The sequence below is a fragment of the Pseudochaenichthys georgianus genome, chromosome 5 (genome assembly GCF_902827115.2).
Source record: "Pseudochaenichthys georgianus chromosome 5, fPseGeo1.2, whole genome shotgun sequence".
Classification (NCBI taxonomy): Eukaryota; Metazoa; Chordata; class Actinopteri; order Perciformes; family Channichthyidae; genus Pseudochaenichthys; species Pseudochaenichthys georgianus.
This window is the reverse complement of record NC_047507.1, coordinates 2,685,033-2,706,821: the sequence shown is the minus strand read 5'-3', so window position 1 is coordinate 2,706,821 and position 21,789 is coordinate 2,685,033. Positions and strand designations below refer to the sequence as shown.

The 21,789-nt window shown below is 41.4% G+C and overlaps 1 protein-coding gene across 1 annotated transcript in view; it reads left to right on the top strand.

Moving 5' to 3' along the window:
• slc41a1 (solute carrier family 41 member 1) overlaps nucleotides 1-21,789 on the top strand; it is a 45,455-nt gene that overhangs the window by 4,354 nt on the left and 19,312 nt on the right. The window contains exon 3 of the mRNA XM_034084134.2: nucleotides 12,775-12,882. Within this exon, the coding sequence (XP_033940025.1) occupies nucleotides 12,775-12,882 (108 nt within the window). The remainder of the gene's footprint in view (nucleotides 1-12,774; nucleotides 12,883-21,789) is intronic.

Below are 21,789 nucleotides of genomic sequence, written 5' to 3'. Positions count from 1 at the left end.
TGGCAATATGTCGGGGACTGTGAGAAAGTGGAAGTGGGGAACATCTTTATAAAGTAAGTCCTTGGTATTCGTTGTCAGTCTGAAAAGCATATAAGCTGATTGCAAGTTTATTAATCCATGGATGACTGATGCTTTTCAATTTAACACGTCTTCATAAGGTGATACAAAGTGTTGAGGACATGTGCTCAAAATAAAACATGTGTCACATTGCACACAAATGCGCCCCAATTGACACCTACGATAGATAGAATATATGAATTGGCATATCTAAAAAGACATATCAAATGTTAAAGGACAAAATCATATTCTATAATATTCACACATTATGGCAACAAAAGAGAGCAATAAGGACAAAAGCAATGGAAAAGTGTACATACAATACAATACTTGACTAAAACATTTTTAAATAAAGGATTTTCATTTACAATTCGATTAGCCTTGTTTCCTAGGACTGCCAACCACTGCCATATCCTCCAAATGATCAGAAGTTATTGCATCACCACCAACACACAGTTTCCTCACCCAGTAAAGCACTTTTTTTCATACAGCATCACAGGATCCTTGTTCAGTCCCATTCTCACGATCCAGTTACCTGGGATCGACATCATGAGCTATATTTAAGTTTGTATAATGCGTAGGGGTGTAACGGTGCACACAAGTCACGGTTCGGTTCGTACCTCGGTTTGGGGGTCACGGTTCGGTACGGGTTCGGTACAACAAGGAAAAGCAAAGAAAAGTCCCAACTGCATAATTTTTTTTTTGCTGTTATTTATTTTTAACAGTCGTGCAAGTTTTGGTATGAAAATAAGGAACTCAAACATTTGGAATCATTAACTGTAACAAACAGTACCACAAACACTCAGATGGCCATATTATTTATAATGGCTGATGTCAAACTAAAAGGTTAAATAAGCTGTACAACTAAAAAGAATGTCTCGAACATATTACATTACATCACATTACATTGCATTTAGCTGACGCTTTTATCCAAAGCGACTTACAATAAGTACATTCGACCAGGAAGACACAACCTTGAAGAAAACAGAATCATAAAGTACATCAGGTTTCATTGAGCCAAGTATTTCAAGTGCTACTCAACTGGCTGTAGATAAGCCAGTCCTTTATTAGTATATAAGTGCTTTGTTAATAGTTCTATCGCTCGAGGTGGAGTCGAAAGAGATGAGTGTTCAGTCTGGAAGGTGTGTGAGCTTTCTGCTGTCCTGATTTCAATGGGGAGCTCATTCCACCATCTTGGAGCCAGGATAGCAAACCCACGTGTTTTTGCTGATGGGAACTTGGGTCCCCTTCGCAGCGAGGGTGCAGCGAGTCGTTTGGCTGATGCAGAGCGGAGTGCACGTGCTGGGGTGTACGGTTTAACCATATCCTGGATGTAGGAAGGGCCAGATCCATTCGCAGCATGGTACGCAAGCACCATTGTCTTGAAGTGGATTCTAGCAGTTACCGGAAGCCAGTGGAGGGAGCGGAGGAGCGGAGTGATGTGGGAAAAAAATAAATAATAAGAAAGTGTTTGAATCACAATCAATAAAAGGCAATACAGAACTGTATAACATCTCCTGATGTCAAAATATAAAATAAATACAATGATAAATATAAAACAAAATAAAATCTGTACCTTTGTGTAATTAACTCGTGAGTGTGTGAGGCCATTATGCCTAAATAAAGGTACTCAAGCTTTACTCTATGTTCAAGTTGTTCTTCAGAAAGATGAGTGAGTCTACGTTGTCAGCAGTGAGGGCAGATCTGTTGGCGGTAACTATGTCACCTGCCGTCGAGAAAACCCTCTCGCTGGGGACTGAGACTGACTCGGATGTGATTGAGCATGTTTGACGTGTTACCACTAGCATACCACACCACTGTCGAACAACGCCGACACACCGTCCTCGTCCGATCCACAACTCGCACCCCATCATTGTTGTCGTCCACAGGGAACCCCAAATGTTCCCACACACTGATTTAAAAGAAGCAGGTGGGTTCTAGCTCCTCGTGTTGTGTGAACTCGCCGTAGCTACTAACTTTTCTTCTTCATGTATTGTGTTCGTTTTGTTGTGTTTTGTTCTTGTTCTTCATTTGTTATTTACGGGCGGCTGGCTTTTAGGCGCAATACCGCCCCCTGGATTATATATAGTGTAATACTGCCCTGAGTGACAGACTTTTTTCCCACTCGTAAAAAAAGGCGTATTCGCCGTGTGACTGCATGTGCCGAACCGTGACGTCCGAACCGTGACGTCCGAACCGTGACGTCCGAACCGAGACGGTACGGGACGAATACGGATACGGTTACACCCCTAATAATGCATCATTGTAATGTTTCTGATGTTTCCAGGCGTGTTTGCAGAGTCATACTATGAGTCGGCCCCCGGAGCATTTGAGTTAGCTGGTTTAGCTGGCCTAGCTCACCTTGGAATGTGTCTGTCATCGTGCTGTCTGGTGGCCTCTGTTTGGGGACGGGTGTGGCATCACATTACATTACATGTTAGATGCTTTTATCCAAAGCGACTTCCATACTCAATACTGTGGACAATCTCCACAGGAGCGATTCGGGGTGAAGAGTCCCAGTGACACAACGACATGCTGACTGCAGTGGGGTTTGAACCAAGGCTCTATCCACTGCGCCACACGCCTCCCTAGTCATCAAACACCAGAGGGGTGATTAAATAACCTGTCTCACTCTCAGTCTGATCTTAGTGCCGGCTCATACTGTTACACTCTTAATCCAATCCATATCCGATATAGCACATTTTAAAACAACAGAGTTGACCAAAGTGTTGTACCTCACATAGCATAAATACATTTAGAGAAAAAACCGATGTACAAATGTAAAAGCACGAGACAATGAAACCATACTTATAGCCACAGACTGAAACACTCTCATACACGAATAGAAACACAAATAGAAGGTGCTAATTGTAGTGCCGTGTGTAGCCAGGGCCTCCCAACAGTCTCAATCTGTGTCTGAAGTGGCGTACTGTAATTACAGTTGCTTCTTTGAGTATACGTGCGTTAGTATGGCTTTATGAACTGCTGCCAAGAACGGTCAACATAACAGTAAAACAATTCAGTGCTCGCTCTCAACGACCGCCAACTTTTTCAACTAATGGGACAAGCCACAAATGTGTGTGCTCTCTGGAACACAGCAGCACGATATAAAACAATGTGTACACTTATATTCATTACATTACATCACATGTCACATGTTAGACGCTTTTATCCAAAGCGACTTACATACTCAATACTGTGGGCAATCCCCACGGGAGCACTTTGGGGTGAAGCGTCCCAGGGACACGACGACATGCTGACTCTTTGACCATCCCCTGATCCGAACACCAACGCACAACCCACTGCACCACACGCCTCCCTATTCATTATTTAATATATTTACCAAATATATTGGTTTCGAAAATAAGCCACCGTTATTTCATTGGGGTAGTTTAGCAGTCTCTAAGTGGTTGGTGTAGAGTGGTGCAGGAATGAGTCCTAAGACCTGGAAAAGACTTCTGGTTCCCTCGTCTCAATGTCAATGTTTTTGTTGTTGTGTGTTGGTGGTTGCTGAAATAAGGTCTCTGTTTAAAATAAGCTGAAGACATTTTCACGTTTTGTTCTATGACATAAAATACATCAGTAAGAATCCCACTCATGAATGTCTGAATCTTGTATCATAAAAACAGCGAAGTGTCCAAATAGGCTGCTAAACATCATCACGTGAACATTAGCCACCTTTAGCTTAGCAGTGGTGACGTGCAGCCATGCGACTGTTATGTAGTTGGTTTATAACCTAGCGGCTAGCGGTAGCTAGTATCATTAAAAAGGGTTTCCAACAAAGCGTATATTTCCGAAATCCAATGGAGAAATCCCAGAGCTTTTTTGTTCACTCTATTGTGAACCATAATGTAGCTAGCTAGCTAACACCGTGCTTGTTTGACTTCCAGTGAAGGCATTGTGTACGATTTGAGACAATGTTATCCAGTCAACATTCACAGTGTTCAGTTCACAAGGCAGTACAGGAAGTACAGCTCCTAGAGAATCTGTGTTTACATGCACTGTAGAAATGCAACATAGCATTCACACAATGTTAAATACTCGGTTATAGACAGAACAGAAAGTAAAAAACTGTAAAAAGTCTACCAGACAATGCTCCCATGAACACAACAGTAATAAACATATCTTACTGGGAGCATTCTCTATTTTTTCTCAGTGAAGAATTACAGGCCAACGTCATGCTGGTCATATATTTCTTTAAAGTCAGCCTGTGATGCAGATAAAACTGAGGGGTCAGGCTGCCAGGAGACCAGTCCGGCACATTGTGTACACGCATACTGATGCCAACATGGTGGCTGGGGTCCCCAGGAACTCGGCACAGAGAGGAGGGGAAGAAGCAAGGAAATACGAGTTTCTTTGAGCACCTGCAATGGCAGCACACTTCAGTCGAGCTCGAGGGAAAACAAAAAACACAATGCGGTGTGACAGCCTCTATTACCGTGTCGTTAGGTATTCTCGCTGGAACCAGGAATGCAGAGGTTTGAGGTCAGAAAAGTTTTCATGCTGCCTTAGGTCAAAACAGTTTTCATGCTGCCTGCACCATGCTGCTGCAGTCTCTCTAGTTTCCAAAACACTCAGAGCACCATTCCTTCGGAGCTGAGGCTGGGAGAGAGGAGACTTATTGTAGATGGTACAGTGACTATTGTTCATTTATTATAAGGCATGATTGTGCCTCTGGCGGAAGAATATACTTGCAAGGCTCGGCATCTAACAGGTGCCGAATTCCCAGTCCTTGAAGCTGTTGAACGCTAACTCAGCTAATCCCTCCTGTCCTTGCAGGAAGGTAATTGTCTAACTCTCTCTCAGCCTCTCTCTCTCTCTGGTTCAGTCCGAAGGCACCAGCTTGAAAACCAGAACATACTAGAGCCTTTATTTGATGTGTCTGCCTGGCCCGAGTTGAGTGGTTTTGGCTCGGATCGGAGCATGACTTGGCGCTTTGCATCGCTCTCAACGCAAAATCAGGCTTCTTTGAAATGTGGCCTCTTTAAAGTTGGTCGCTTTGAGTATGTACAGCACACACACAGAGCTCATGGCCTCATTCCCACTCGAGTTGGACTCTCAGAAAGGACGGTGCAGGCTGGTATAGAGGAGGGAGTCGTCTGCATAGTTCTGCTTAGTGACCTGGCAGCAGAATCACCTCCAGGTTCTTTGCCAGGGCTGAAAGCTTAGGACTCTGAGGCCTGTACTACGAGTTCAACCAACCCTGCATATCTTTTTGTGTTAAGAAAGAAACACAATTCTGCTAAACTGTCCTACGATGCTGGCTATCAAATCTCTAAGTCAACCCAGGTTTCTCAGTTTGCCTATGAGCTCGTTCACATACAAAGGGCAGGCCGAGTTAGCAACATTTTACCAATTGCAAGACATACTTTCATCGTAGTGACACAAATGAAGAATGAACTTAAATATCAAACAAATACGAAGAAGTTAAACCCTAGACATCCATGAGTTAACCACATCATCCGGGCTGCAAGCAACATGCCAAGTGCAGGAAGAAGTGGAACTGGTCCTGAATGAACAGATTAATGATACCACTGCCCCTCATGAGTGGATCTGACTTGAGTTATATTATATATCTAACCCTAAGCGCTTTGAGCACCAGGAAAAGCGCTTTATAAATGTAATGTATTATTATTATGTATGTGTTATGTATGTGTTTAATCAACTAGTAGAAGATATAGGCTACTTTATTAACTTTTATATCTTAAAGACGATGTTGGTTTATTTAAAGGTCCTCTAAGCATAGTTGAAAGTGAAGATTACATGTTCCCTTTGTACTTGTTAGCCCGTCCAGCACCTGATGTCTGGATGTGTGAGCTCTGGTAAAGTGTTTTTCATATCTTAATACAACTTAGTGGAAACATAAAGTATGTAACCTGATGTGCAGCAGACCAGGCTCAAGGAGCTGACACAGATAAGTGAATACATGATGTGATACTTCATGAATAAGTGAAACAGACTGTTCGCATGCTCTGAATTACTTTGCGTATGTCACTTATGTCTGGAGTCGTTATAAGATATTTAAGTAAGCTTAAGTTATTATAGTCCGATCATTCTGTTGATGGGCAGAGATACACAGTCTGTCCTGGCTGTCTGAAGTGGGTTTCGTAGAGCCGCGATGTGACTTGAGTTGATCTCTTATCTTGATCTCCTTCGTAAAGGTCACGTAGAGATAGTTTTGGTAGCCATGCCTTTCTCAAAGGTCAAGCAGGTGATTTGCTATCAGTCACAAGACAACATTTTAAAGATTGTTCAGTGTGTGTGTGTGCCTCAGTGTCCTGCTGTCTGTCCTCTGACTCCGAAATAAATGAAACATGTGGACACTGCTTCGGTGTGAAAAACAAAGAGTGTAGAAATACAGGCACCAGTAAACAGGAAATTAGAGTTGTCTCAATGGTTTAATAACAGCCAAGCCCTTGCTGCCCACGAGACACCATTTTGTTCCGACCACATCCACTTTCCTGGTTTTCACCCAGGAAACGGAATCATCATTCTGCCTTCCAACCCTGGCTCCGTACAATGTGTAAAGTGTATGCTTAAATGCAGCCTATGCGTCGTTATGATTTGACAATTAAACATCGTTAACAACACCTCCACAATCTAAGATATAAGGATTCAAATGTATTTCTAAAGGCTCTTGAATCAGTCAGGAAACATTCCCGAAATGGCGTCCGACCATTTGCATTTAATATTGCAACTGCTTGTTCTCATATTGCTCAGTCGTTTCCTGTCTGCCAAAGACTTAATGTCCTGATGATCATTAACAACATATCAGCTCTCAGCTATTTGCTTGACAACATCCCAGGCAGCTACTTGGTGAGGATCCGAGTGATGAAGACTGAAGGTTAGAAAGCTTTTGTGTTGCACCAAAGCCTGGCTAATCTTTCACTCTGTCCAGGATCCACCGGGGGTCCTTGGAGGGTCCCATGTTGCTTATTTGCACTCCCCCTAGTCAGATATGTTTAGGCTTCACCCTGCACCAACCTCCATCTGGACGTCAACTGTCCACATGTCAGGTTCCTATAGGACAGGGGTGTCAAACTCAAGGCCCGGGGGCCAAATCCGGCCCGCGACTTCATTTCATGTGGCCCGCAAGAGCTCTGAAAGAATGTAATATGTTTATTATACGGTTACAGGACGATTTACAGATGCACGATGAACATAAACTACATGTCCCACAATGCATCTTACATTAGATTTTTTTTTTTTATTTAACTGTAACTTTTCTTCAGAATTTGGATTTTCTTTTAAAATAATTTTGTGACATTCTCACTGAAGAGACTTGCACTTATTTGCCCTAGACTTCTTCTTTCAGACGTAATTATCTATGAAGCTTTTACCCTATCCGATAATAATCCAAAGCAGAGGCAATAAAGTAATATAATACATTATTTTAAATATATAAAATATTTATATATGTATTTTTATATGGTCTTAAAGTTACAACCGGCCCTTTGAGTGCAACCATAATGCTGATGTGGCCCGTGATGAAATTGAGTTTGACATCCCTGCCTTAGGACTTAGCTTGGTTGTGATTTAGTGCTTGTTATGACAACTGTGTGCCTGAAAACTCATTAGTATGTGCGTCACTAGTACACTTCCTTTTTGTTCAAACACAAATTGACCAATTGTGTTTGGAGTACTCTCCCTGGGTTACCTGGAATACGTTTTGTTGTCCGACAACGGTGATCAAAGAATCAAAACACACGAAAAGTCTTGATGAACTGAAGCTGATAGGGGTTAATGTCTACTTAACATGCTCAGTACTTTGCTTTAGAGACATTCTGTTGGGGAATTAATTAACTTAAGACCGCATGAATCTGAACTGTCCACATGTCAGGTTTCTATAGGACTCAGCTTGAACTGTGATTTAGTGATTCTTATGACAACTGTGTAGTACGTAAGTATGTGTGTCACTGGTACATTTCTTAATTTTTCATTCACAAATTGGCCATTAGTGTTGAACGTATCACCCTGGGTTACCTTGGATACTTGGAGCACATGTTCTTTGTCTGACAACGAAGATTCAACGAACAAGAAAAGTCTTGACGAAGTGAAGTTAATGGAGGTTAATGGTGTTTAACATGCGCAGTGCTTTGCATGTAGTACACTTTGGAGGGTCATAATTGGTAAAGTTGTAGGACATAATGTGTGTGTTGGGGATCAGATTAGCGTAAGAGTGCACACATATTGGGAGGGTTTCAAAACGGATGTTGACAAAGTTTTCGTTACGAATTCAAGAACTCTTTTTTCGCCATTGGCTTCTTGCCGCATTGCTGACATTCAACCTGCAGGTGCGACTCCAGTGTGGCCTATATTTGTAGCCACAGCAATGTTAATTTTACCCTTCACGGTGTGTGTTTGCATACGACCTGTCTACCCTCATGGAAACAGACACCACCTGATGTCGTTTCTGTGACGCTGCCGGTGTTGCATTGACACTGCTTGCGATGTTCAGCCTCCTGCTCAGAGTACAGAGAGTACAGTGGTCGCAGATCAAATCGGGGGGGCATGTGACTCAACTGGGCAACGCGACCCCTTGTGAGGTTTGCATACCAGAGCTCCTATAGGTCTGTACACAGAGGTTCTGGGGCTGTCCAGTAGAGTTCTTAGAACCGGGGGGCTCGCTTGGCTTCGAGCCAGCGTTCCATGGAGACAACAACATATATCACCACAGGGGAGGTAAAGAGGGGGTTAAGGGGATTGAGACAGAAGTACAGAGAGAGGGGGACAAGCTTGAAAACATGCGGCTGTGAAATAAGAGAGGGGTTGCTCTCGGAGGAGCTAGCAAGGGTTGGCAGAAGGCAGTGCGCCAAGCTAAAGGGACTTGCTGTTGGAAAGGAGTTCTGCTTGGCTTGGTGACAGCGAGGGGAAAGACTGCGCTGCAAACACTCACCATCTTCCCCAGTATATGTGTCTATTATCTAGTCAGAATATGTCTTTACACTATAAGACATAATCATTTCAGTGCAGTGAGATGTCGGGTGGTGGTTTTAGACAATGCATCATCTTGTTAAAGGTCCCATGTCATGGCCATACCGATCATAATTCCATCGTTGAGGTCGACTAGAATAGATTTCCATTGTTCAATGTTCCAAACTCACATTGGTTTCTCACAGCATCTCTGTAGAGTCTGTGTCTTCACTCTCTGTCCTACACAGCTTGTTGGAGCTCCTGCCCCCCTCCCTGTGAGCCCACTGTGCTCTGATTGGTCAGCTCGCCCACTCTGTTCTGATGAGTCCATCACATTACAGCTGAACATCAGTGTTTATGTTTTACAATGGCGTTTGTTAGCAACCAGGAAATGACACCAGTAATGAGAAACAGATGAGAATGCTGCGTGGGGTCTGGGTGCCGTGTTGGCGGGACGTTGCGCGGCTCGCTGCTGCGAGGAGCGGACAGTGTGAGCTGGGTTCATTTCCTGCTTGCTGCGTGGGGTCAGCGAGACAGCGAGACATTGCGAATGGACGCGGGAAGGGGGGGGGGTGGGTGCTGAGGGGGCTGCAGCACCCCCATCTGCGAGGCTCCACTAGCACCTGCACCCAGCGCGTCACAGTTTCGCTGCAGAGAGAGAGTGTGTGTGTGTGTGTGTGTGTGTGTGTGTGTGTGTGTGTGTGTGTGTGTGTGTGTGTGTGTGTGTGTGTGTGTGTGTGTGTGTGTGTGTGTGTGTGTGTGTGTGTGTGTGTGTGTGTGTGTGTGTGTGTGTGTGTGAGGAGCCATTTGGACCAATGGGTCCATTTGGATATGGGCACGTCATCATACCCAGAAAAAAAAAAAGCGAAATGTCCAACGAGGCGTTCTGGGGCAGCAGACGGGTCTTCTCTGTGTTCTACAGGGTGCACTTTGAGGGTTTGTGGCTCTGCAGACCGTTCACATGCAGAAAGCTACATAACACAAGGGGACGGGTAATAACCGGAAAAGCATGACATGGCACCTTTGAGTCAAATAATCTTATTTTGAGTTGTATCTCAGATGAAACACATATTGTTTTACATATTAATTGGAAAATCACCAACTGACATCAGGAAACAGAACACTTTTGAGCATTTGCGGCTTATTTTGTAAGTTTTCAACAACAAGATCTGATTTATCTCGATATCCCATCTTCAAGGAATCTTACCAAGCACATTTAAAGTGAAAACAGCGTGTTTTCATTATTATTTAACTTGTTTCTGGAGCAGCATTGTCTCCAGTTTGAGGGAGTTTAACCCACAGTTTTTCTTTGAGTGTTTCTGCCACACCCACTGACACCCCCGTGTCTGTCCCGTACAGCTGGATGCACAGTGGGAGCAGCGTAGTAAAACAGAAATGTAGCCAACTGTGTTTGTATGTAGCCTTGATGTCGGCTACTCCTCTATTCCCCTCGTCTTTCTTCTCCCCGTCTCTGTTCTCTTTCTGAGTTAGCCTCGGCGAGTATTGATCAGATCTGCGCAGAATGGACTGTAAGTGCTGGGAGCCTTTGGGATTGTACCCATAGATAAGCACTTTTACTGAGGATAGATCAATGGCCTCGTCTTCGGCAAAAGCTTAAATCTGACCACAGTCGGGCCTCAACCTACTGCTCAAACTCTAATGGAGGCACAGCAGAGGGAGAACCTTCACTACAGTGACAAGCCCAGACGCTCAGGGGTTACCGAGGGTCAGGTCTAAAGCACTCATTTCCACATATCGTCTTATTCGCTCCCACTTTCATAACAATATCTCGACAACAAACTACGACTTTTGTAAGAAAATGTATTATTGAATGCCAACTGGAAGATTCTTGCTCTCACACTGACGGAGCGTCCACACTACAGCTCCAAAAATAGCTTGGAGCTGGGCGTGTCTGGAGCTTGGGGATTTTATTCAAGCAACACGGCCAACAACCAATCACATGAATCTCCCGCCCCCGACATACAAAGCAAAAACCCCCGGGGATTTTATGCGAGCAATATATATATAAACTCCCCAAACCGGCGAAAACCAGTTTCCCCACTGTCTCTGCCACCTCCCTCCATGCCTGGTTCCTCCGGTTTGTGTCCCGGTAGGTGAAGAGGGGCTGGTCATACAAAACCGGGAGATTCGCTACGGCGATAGTTAGTTTCTCCTCCGACTTTTTTTTAAATATAGAAATGAACGGCGGGATATCTCTCCCAGCTTAGACGCGGTTTGATTGGCTACGGCTTCAGCTGTCAGATTTTGGGAAACGGGATTTGATTGGCTGGCGCTGGCTACTCCGGCGTCCAGGCGACCAGAAGTTGAACAATGTTCAACTTCTGGTCGCCTGGGACGCCTGAGACGCCTCGCTCTGCTACCCACAATTCAGTTCGGCGAAAAAGCGCGGCTACGTGACGTCACCCCATTGAAAGTGAATGGGCAGCTTGGAGCTGCTTGGAGCTTTCGACGCTGTAGTGTAGACGGGCCGTGAGTCTGATTGAGCTCGTCACCATCAATCTGACAGCCAGTAGCAGAGAGAGAAGGACGATCTGCGCATGGCGATAAAAGTACAACATGGCGATAAAAGTGCAACACTCACGGGTAGCATCACTAAGGGTCCTCCCCGCCAAACTGCTCACACTCATTCACTTTTTAGTTTGCACAGGGAATGCCAAGATATTGTGAGGATCAACCATGTGCATTGACAGAAACGTTAGTATAGGAGAGACAATACAAGGCAAGGTTTAGGCTATGTTGCTTCTAAAACACGTCTTCTTTCAGAAAAGTGCGAGGAAAATATCTCAAATACACATTTTAGTGTTTATATTAGTGGCTTTGTCTATTTATGTATTGTAGAATTTGCTGGAGAAACTCCTTCTGGAGGGAACTTTGGTATTGTAGCCTTTACAGACCATTTACATGCACAACAACCTATATCATACACTACAGCAAGGGGGGGCGAAGCACATTAGGGCTTCTTTAACCCTCCTGTTGTCTTCGTTTCCCCCTTACTTTCGTGTTCACGGCCAAATGTGACCGGTCCTGTTTTAACTGCTATTACATAAACACAAAAACCATTAATCATCACCACATGTAATTTAACACCCTTTCAAACTGTACATATTGTATCAGAGTACTGGTGTACATGAAACACTGCAGTACATATACAAAGAACAGACACTGAACATGTATTGGTGTGCTAGGTTTTATTCATGTGGGGGGAGGGGCACATAAGAGCGGGAAACACATCTAGAGTGTGTGTGTGTGTGTGTGTGTGTGTGTGTGTGTGTGTGTGTGTGTGTGTGTGTGTGTGTGTGTGTGTGTGTGTGTGTGTGTGTGTGTGTGTGTGTGTGTGTGTGTGTGTGTGTGTGTGTGTGTGTGTGTGTGTGTGTGTGTGTGTGTGTGTGTGTGTGTGTGTGTGTGTGTGTGTGTGTGTGTGTGTGTGTGTGTGTGTTTTATCCGATCCGGATGGTTACTAATTCCTTTTCTTCATGGCGGTCATGTCACCAGGAACACCATGGTGGTACAAAGTTCACTAAATCATCCAGAATGCAATGAAAGAGGTGATCAGCCATTTCACATGTTCAAATGTCTCCTGTGAAGGATACCATGAAGCCTGAATGCAATCGAATGTAAAACACCCGAAGACAACAGGAGGGTTCAAAACAAGGTCACATCCCAAATAGGATTCCTTTCTAGGTGACAGTGTCCCGTTGTAAATCTGATAGGTCCTGTTTTAATATGGCAGTGTGGTCTTTATGTTGATGTCTTGTTACTCATATGCGTTTTTGGCCGTTGCAGCACTGGACGGTGTTCAAGGAGGTGAACGAGGTGTTCATCCTGGTTCCTGCACTGCTGGGACTCAAAGGAAACCTGGAGATGACGCTGGCCTCCAGACTTTCAACAGCGGTGAGACATTTTATTTTGTATTCAATCTTTAAAGTAGCGGTTAGTGACTGTCAACTTGACTTATTCCCCCCCCCAAAATGTTCCTTATCTTGACCATGTTAAGCCTCTAGTGAAAGTCTGATTGACCATGTGCATTTTTCTATACAATATAACAAATCATTAGCTATGCCTCGACATGTTTTTGCTCTCTTGTCCTGGTCTTATTGTCCAATTTAAGCATTTGGGAATGTTTTGTACCTGTCTCTCGTTGACCCCTTCCCCTTTTGATGACCCTTCAAAGCTCATTGTCTTTGGGTGGAAGGTCATAGTGTTAAAGTTGAGTTTCGGACGAACTGATAGCAACATTCCTGTCCCTTTATTTGGTTTTACCTTTTCAACGGCCTTGCAAAACATCAACACAGTTTTTATCCGCTGAGTAGCAAGAAATCATTAAACCAATATATATGTTGTTTGTATTGATCTGAACTAGTCATTCAAATAGGTAAATATAAGATAAGATAAACTTTATTGGTCGCAAAATGGGAAACATTTTCGTTGCAGCAACATGTAAAACAAAGTATTGCACATAATTAGAAGGGTAGAAAATAAACAAATATACAATATAAACGTCTCTAAATAGAAAACTAAAAAATGAAAATAGTTGAAGTTGAACATGAGTACAAATCTGTAAATTATCTGACAAATAAAACACTATTGAAGTGCTAAATTACAGCTAACACAATATAAAAGTAGGATATGATTTACATGTTGTGTGCACGAATGGCATATTAAATAAAATAAAATGTACAGTGGGAAGTAGCTTTGTCACTTTCATTCTGGCAGACGTTTTCTGTGGTTGATTTGAGACACTGACGGTCGAAGAAGGCCTGAAGGAGAAGGCATCATGGTTTGCATTTACATTTAAACAACTAAAACCATTGTCCAAGTAATGTGCAAAGATTCACAGTATGAAGTTATTAGAACATGTCCGAGATATAATCCCAATATGTGTGTTTCTGTAGTATTCTGTGGTGTTTTATAGACAGCATGTCACCCAGCCGAGTTTCAGAGTGATGCAGGGGAACCAAAGTGCTCAGTTTTAAACAGGTTTGCAGACTGTTCCAAGTTAGTGGAGCTGCACTAAAAGCTTTCTTCCCTGAGACAGTCCGAGCACTTCGCACATTTAATAAAACCACATCATGAGATCTCAGGCAATACGTACTTTCAATTCGTCGAGAGATCAGAGAGCAGATATAAAAAGGTAATTTACCCAACATGGCTTTATAGATGAACGTGTACCAATGACTGAGCCTCCGTACAGAGAGTGAAGGCAGACCTGCCCTGGCATACAGGGTACAGTGATGAGTCAGTGCTTTACAGTTAGTAACAAATCTCAGAGCGCTGTGATACGCAGCATCTAACTTGACCAGGCAATGGGCAGGTGCATTCATATAGACCAGATCCCCAGAGTCCAGAACAGGCAAAAGGTCACAGAGCCTTTTCCTGGCTTCAAGCGAAAAACAGGACTTGCTCCTGGAGAAGAAACCTAGCCTAACCCTAGCCTAAGCCTAACCTAGCCTAAGTTTAAAAGAGAGACAATCATCAAGCCAGATACCAAGGTATTTGTAACAGGCAACAACTTCAAGTTTTGTTCCTTGCGTAGTTACAATATCTAAAACAGGCTCTGGTGTCTTTTTAGCTTTTGAAAAGAGCATGACCTTGGTTTGATCCACATTTAAAAGAAGCTTTAGTTCAGAGAGCTGAGTCTGAATAGTGTTAAAAACAGCCTGTAATTTAACAACAGCCTCTTTAATGGAGGGACCTGCACAGAACATCACAGTATCATCCGCATACAAATGTAAAGTAGCTTCATCCACATTATCACCTACGCTGTTAATATATATGGAGAATAAAAGTGGTCCTAAAACAGAACCTTGTGGTACACCATTAGAAATGTTTAACCACTCAGAAGACAGTCCATCAAAGTGAACACATTGGGACGTTTCAGAGAGGTAGTTCACAAACCACCCCACTGCATGGCTGGATAGGCCAATACTGAGTAGCCTCTGCTTTAAGATGCGATGATCAACGGTATCAAACGCTTTGGAAAGGTCAACAAACAGAGCTGCACAACTCTGCTTATTATCTAAAATACTAGTAATGTCATTCACCACTTTCATTGTGGCAGTGATGGTGCTGCGCTGCTTTCTGAATCCTGACTGATGTTTAGACAGGATGTCATTTATACATAAAAACTCCTTTACCTGTTCACTCACTAGGCGTTCAAGCACCTTCGCCAGAACTGACAATTTAGAGATTGGCCTATAGTTATTTAAAATAGTTGCCTCCCCTCCTTTCAGTAAAGGCAAGACATAAGCAGACTTCCATACTTTTGGAATTGTATTTTTGCTGAGGGAGAGGTTAAAAAGAGAAGTAAGAGGTGGAGCAATACAATCTGCAACTATCTTTAAATAGAAAGGTTCTCCGTTTTGCTAGGATCTAGCTTAGATAAGGCTTCATGAACAACATCAACAGTAAAAGGAGTACAACTGAAAGGGTTTGCTAACGCTACGTCTATTGTCTGAGGCTCCACTGACACGCTCCATTGTTAGCTGACGGGTCATTGACCCAGCAGCGTCCATCAGAGGTTAGCAGCACTCTCTACAGTTGTGGAGGCAAAAAGGAATTAGCCTCACCAATCCTCACATTCTTTCCACTGGTGACGGGGATGATTAGCATTGCTAACAGCGGCCACCTAGCACGGAGAGTCAGACACAATAACAAGATTTCAAATTAGTGTGCAGAGGTGGTAGAAGTACTCGGATCTTGAACTTGAGTAAAAGTAGAAGTACTCGGATCTTGTACTTGAGTAAAAGTAGAAGTGATCAGATCTTGTACTTGAGTAAAAGTAGAAGTGCTCAGATCTTGTACTCAAGTAAAAGTAGAAGTACTCGGATCTTGAACTTGAGTAAAAGTAGAAGCACTCAGATCTTGTACTTGAGTAAAAGTAGAAGTACTCAGATCTTGTACTTGAGTAAAAGTAGAAGTACCCAGATCTTGAACTTGAGTAAAAGTAGAAGTACTCAGCTCTTGTACTCAAGTAAAAGTAGAAGTACTCAGATCTTGAACTTGAGTAAAAGTAGAAGTACTCAGATCTTGAACTTGAGTAAAAGTAGAAGTACTCGGATCTTGTACTTGAGTAAAAGTAGAAGTGATCAGATCTTGTACTTGAGTAAAAGTAGAAGTGCTCAGATCTTGTACTCAAGTAAAGGTAGAAGTACTCGGATCTTGAACTTGAGTAAAAGTAGAAGCACTCAGATCTTGTACTTGAGTAAAAGTAGAAGTACCCAGATCTTGAACTTGAGTAAAAGTAGAAGTACTCAGATCTTGTACTTGAGTAAAAGTAGAAGTACCCAGATCTTGTACTTGAGTAAAAGTAGAAGTACTCAGATCTTGTACTTGAGTAAAAGTAGAAGTACCCAGATCTTGAACTTGAGTAAAAGTAGAAGTACTCAGCTCTTGTACTCAAGTAAAGTAGAAGTACTCAGATCTTGAACTTGAGTAAAAGTAGAAGTACTCAGATCTTGAACTTGAGTAAAAGTAGAAGTACTCAGATCTTGTACTTGAGTAAAAGTAGAAGTACCCAGATCTTGAACTTGAGTAAAAGTAGAAGTACTCAGATCTTGTACTTGAGTAAAAGTAGAAGTACCCAGATCTTGAACTTGAGTAAAAGTAGAAGTACTCAGCTCTTGTACTCAAGTAAAAGTAGAAGTACTCAGATCTTGAACTTGAGTAAAAGTAGAAGTACTCAGATCTTGAACTTGAGTAAAAGTAGAAGTACTCGGATCTTGTACTTGAGTAAAAGTAGAAGTGATCAGATCTTGTACTTGAGTAAAAGTAGAAGTGCTCAGATCTTGTACTCAAGTAAAAGTAGAAGTACTCGGATCTTGAACTTGAGTAAAAGTAGAAGCACTCAGATCTTGTACTTGAGTAAAAGTAGAAGTACCCAGATCTTGAACTTGAGTAAAAGTAGAAGTACTCAGATCTTGTACTTGAGTAAAAGTAGAAGTACCCAGATCTTGTACTTGAGTAAAAGTAGAAGTACTCAGATCTTGTACTTGAGTAAAAGTAGAAGTACCCAGATCTTGAACTTGAGTAAAAGTAGAAGTACTCAGCTCTTGTACTCAAGTAAAAGTAGAAGTACTCAGATCTTGAACTTGAGTAAAAGTAGAAGTACTCAGATCTTGAACTTGAGTAAAAGTAGAAGTGATCAGATCTTGTACTTGAGTACAAGTAGAAGTACTCAGGTCTTGTACTTGAGTAAAAGTAGAAGTACTCAGATATTGTACTTGAGTAAAAGTAGAAGTACTCAGCTCTTGTACTCAAGTAAAAGTAGAAGTACTGAGGTCTTGTACTTGAGTAAAAGAAGAAGTACTCAGATCTTGTACCTGAGTAAAAGTAGAAGTACTCAGATATTGTACTTGATTAAAAGTAGAAGTACTCAGATATTGTACTTGAGTAAAAGTAGAAGTACTCAGATCTTGTACCTGAGTAAAAGTAGAAGTACTCAGATCTTGTACTTGAGTACAAGTAGAAGTACTCAGATCTTGAACTTGAGTAAAAGTAGAAGTACCCAGATCTTGTACTTGAGTAAAAGTAGAAGTACTGAGGTCTTGAACTTGAGTAAAAGTAGAAGTACTCAGATATTGTACTTGAGTACAAGTAGAAGTACTCAGATCTTGTACTTGAGTAAAAGTAGAAGTACTCAGATCTTGTACTTGAGTAAAAGTAGAAGTGATCAGATCTTGTACTTGAGTACAAGTAGAAGTACTCAGGTCTTGTACTTGAGTAAAAGTAGAAGTACTCAGATATTGTACTTGAGTAAAAGTAGAAGTACTCAGCTCTTGTACTCAAGTAAAAGTAGAAGTACTGAGGTCTTGTACTTGAGTAAAAGAAGAAGTACTCAGATCTTGTACCTGAGTAAAAGTAGAAGTACTCAGATATTGTACTTGATTAAAAGTAGAAGTACTCAGATCTTGTACTTGAGTAAAAGTAGAAGTACTCAGATCTTGTACCTGAGTAAAAGTAGAAGTACTCAGATCTTGTACTTGAGTAAAAGTGGAAGTACTCAGATCTTGTACTTGAGTAAAAGTAGAAGTACTCAGCTCTTGTACTCAAGTAAAAGTAGAAGTACTCAGATCTTGAACTTGAGTAAAAGTAGAAGTACTCAGATCTTGAACTTGAGTAAAAGTAGAAGTGATCAGATCTTGTACTTGAGTACAAGTAGAAGTACTCAGGTCTTGTACTTGAGTAAAAGTAGAAGTACTCAGATATTGTACTTGAGTAAAAGTAGAAGTACTCAGCTCTTGTACTCAAGTAAAAGTAGAAGTACTGAGGTCTTGTACTTGAGTAAAAGAAGAAGTACTCAGATCTTGTACCTGAGTAAAAGTAGAAGTACTCAGATATTGTACTTGATTAAAAGTAGAAGTACTCAGATATTGTACTTGAGTAAAAGTAGAAGTACTCAGATATTGTACTTGATTAAAAGTAGAAGTACTCAGATCTTGTACTTGAGTAAAAGTAGAAGTACTCAGATCTTGTACCTGAGTAAAAGTAGAAGTACTCAGATCTTGTACTTGAGTACAAGTAGAAGTACTCAGATCTTGTACTTGAGTAAAAGTAGAAGTACTCAGATCTTGAACTTGAGTAAAAGTAGAAGTACCCAGATCTTGTACTTGAGTAAAAGTAGAAGTACTGAGGTCTTGAACTTGAGTAAAAGTAGAAGTACTCAGATATTGTACTTGAGTACAAGTAGAAGTACTCAGATCTTGTACTTGAGTAAAAGTGGAAGTACTCAGATCTTGAACTTGAGTAAAAGTAGAAGTACTCAGATCTTGAACTTGAGTAAAAGTAGAAGTGATCAGATCTTGTACTTGAGTACAAGTAGAAGTACTCAGGTCTTGTACTTGAGTAAAAGTAGAAGTACTCAGATATTGTACTTGAGTAAAAGTAGAAGTACTCAGCTCTTGTACTCAAGTAAAAGTAGAAGTACTGAGGTCTTGTACTTGAGTAAAAGAAGAAGTACTCAGATCTTGTACCTGAGTAAAAGTAGAAGTACTCAGATATTGTACTTGAGTACAAGTAGAAGTACTCAGATCTTGTACTTGAGTAAAAGTAGAAGTACTCAGATCTTGAACTTGAGTACAAGTAGAAGTACTCAGATCTTGTACTAGAGTAAAAGTAGAAGTACTCAGATCTTGAACTTGAGTAAAAGTAGAAGTACCCAGATCTTGTACTTGAGTAAAAGTAGAAGTACTGAGGTCTTGAACTTGAGTAAAAGTAGAAGTACTCAGATATTGTACTTGAGTACAAGTAGAAGTACTCAGATCTTGTACTTGAGTAAAATTAGAAGTACTCAGATCTTGTACTTGAGTAAAAGTAGAAGTACTCAGATCTTGTACTTGAGTAAAAGTAGAAGTACTGAGGTCTTGAACTTGAGTAAAAGTAGAAGTACTCAGATATTGTACTTGAGTACAAGTAGAAGTACTCAGATCTTGTACTTGAGTAAAATTAGAAGTACTCAGATCTTGTACTTGAGTAAAAGTAGAAGTACTCAGATCTTGTACTTGAGTAAAAGTAGAAGTACTCAGATCTTGTACTTGAGTAAAAGTACAAGTACCAGAGTGTAGGAATACTCTGTTTCAGTAAAAGTCCTGCATTCAAAATGTTCCTCAAGTGAAAGTAGAAAAGTATTGTCATCTAAATATAGTGAAAGACAGTAAAAGTAGTCGTTGTGCAGATTGGTCCATCTCAGAATAATATATATGATATGTTTTATAATGATTGATCATGAAAGTGTTCTCAGAGCTGGTGAAGGAGCAGCTAGTCTGAAGTACTTTGTAGACTGCAGGGTAGCTGGTGGATTCACTCCAGGTGGAACTAAAGTCTGATTCAACACTTGGTTAGATTTCACATCCTTCATCCAGATCTGAGAAGTAACTAAAGGGATTAAATACATGTAGTGGAGTAAAAGTACAAAGTAGAATAACATGGAACTACTCAAGTAAAGTACAAGTACCTCCAAATTGTACTTTAGTACAGTTCTTGAGTAAATGTAGTAAAAAGCAACTTCCCATCACCTCTGTTAGTGGGACAGTTTTTGAAAGCCTTATGTGTTCCCTCTATAGAGTGCTCATAGCTGAAAGCTACGAGCAATGTGCTACCGAATGTCCAAATCATTTTGGTATCAACTATATTGAGTAGCAGAAATACAACCGACATTATATTTGTTGTCCCGGTCGTATTGTTGCATGATTATTAGCAAGTTGGCATTGTCCACATTTACACTTTAAAACCAATAATATGCCATTGATAAGTCATCATGTCAATTAGCATGCCTGTTGCTATACGTTTGGTTTTATAGACGTGTAACTCAAGTACAGGGTTTGGAGGGTTACTTCAAAAATGTATATTCTGTTACAATTACTAGTTCCTGTAAACAAAGTGTGTTTGTGGTGGTTGTTTGACTTTCCATGTTCATTCATAGTGCAGTAAAAGTGAATCAGATTTCACCAATGTGTCCGAGCCGATTAAATCAATTGTAAATGTTTGTCGTTTCCTGGCTTTGATATTAAATCCGGAGTGTGTTTCAAATTACAAAAGTCCACATTCAAGTTGCAGTATTATAACAAAATAAGATGTAGTGTGGTAGCATTCAGATAACAGTACAAGTTACATTGTTTTATACATGTTTGTTCGAGTATTAAACAGTAAAACTAAGAAGTAGCCGCCGTTCTATTAAGATTTGAATGACATTTTTCCCGTAACTTGTCTTTGAAAGAAATGGGATTTCAACTTCATTTTTAGCCATTTTTACAAACTGTTTTCAGCCCCGTTTGCCGAGCTTCGTGACTCTGTCCTGAGACATCACTGTCAGCCCTGGCTGGCCGGCCCCAGCAGGACCTCGTCTCTTTCCATGCCGTCGCTAATTATGGGCAGATTAAGACCACTGTAAATTCCCTAATGCGCTTATTAGTGAAGAAATTATGTAATGCCCCGCACTGGCTGTCTGCAAGAGTCTTCACATCACATGACCCTGGTTCCTTTTCTCCTTTGGTCTTTTTAACCACATTCTATTTTGTATTCAGTCAGGCTTTCAACATGAAGTCTCCTAATGTAGTAATTAAAGTGTTAAGTTAGTTCAAATGTCCCATTCAAGCCTTACAGAGGCTCCATTCAGCGTGTTCCCCTTCCTGTACAGTGTGATATAGGTTTTAGTGAATTGTAATTTTGTCATGTTCCTTTAGCATAATAGCATGACTTACCTTTTATGTTTCACCTAATCTAGTCGATTATGGTTTATTTGTGTGTTCCTTTAAAAGAAAATGTGTCTATTATGTTAGATGTTGTACTTATTTGGATAGCAATAATATTTGGGAGATTACTCGAGTTTAGCAGTGGCTCCATTGCAAATGCTTCCACACTATAATCAGGGATTACCACCACTTCATAATCCTGATGTACCCTCGTTCTGTGCATTTGAAGTTTCACTCCGTTCACGCGTGATCCGACCTCGTAAACAGCAGCTTTCAGTGGAATTGTTTTTCTGTATTATTCAACTGAAAAACATCGTGATGCTTTCGAATGGAAGTGTTTTTTAGCCTCTCGTTTTTTTTCATAAAATCTGTGAATCACTTTTTTACAGCATACACCCTGCGACATCTCTGTGATGATCCCCCACACACACGCGCGCACACACACACACACACACACACAGAGAACTGAGCATCACCATCACACACCGTCTCACTTCAGTGTGAGCGTATGACGTTTGTCCCTCTCTTATCTAACATGTGCGCCCCCCTCTGGTCTCTCAGCATCTATCTGGTAGGGGGGCGAGGCACACCTATTCATGGGAGAGGAGTATGT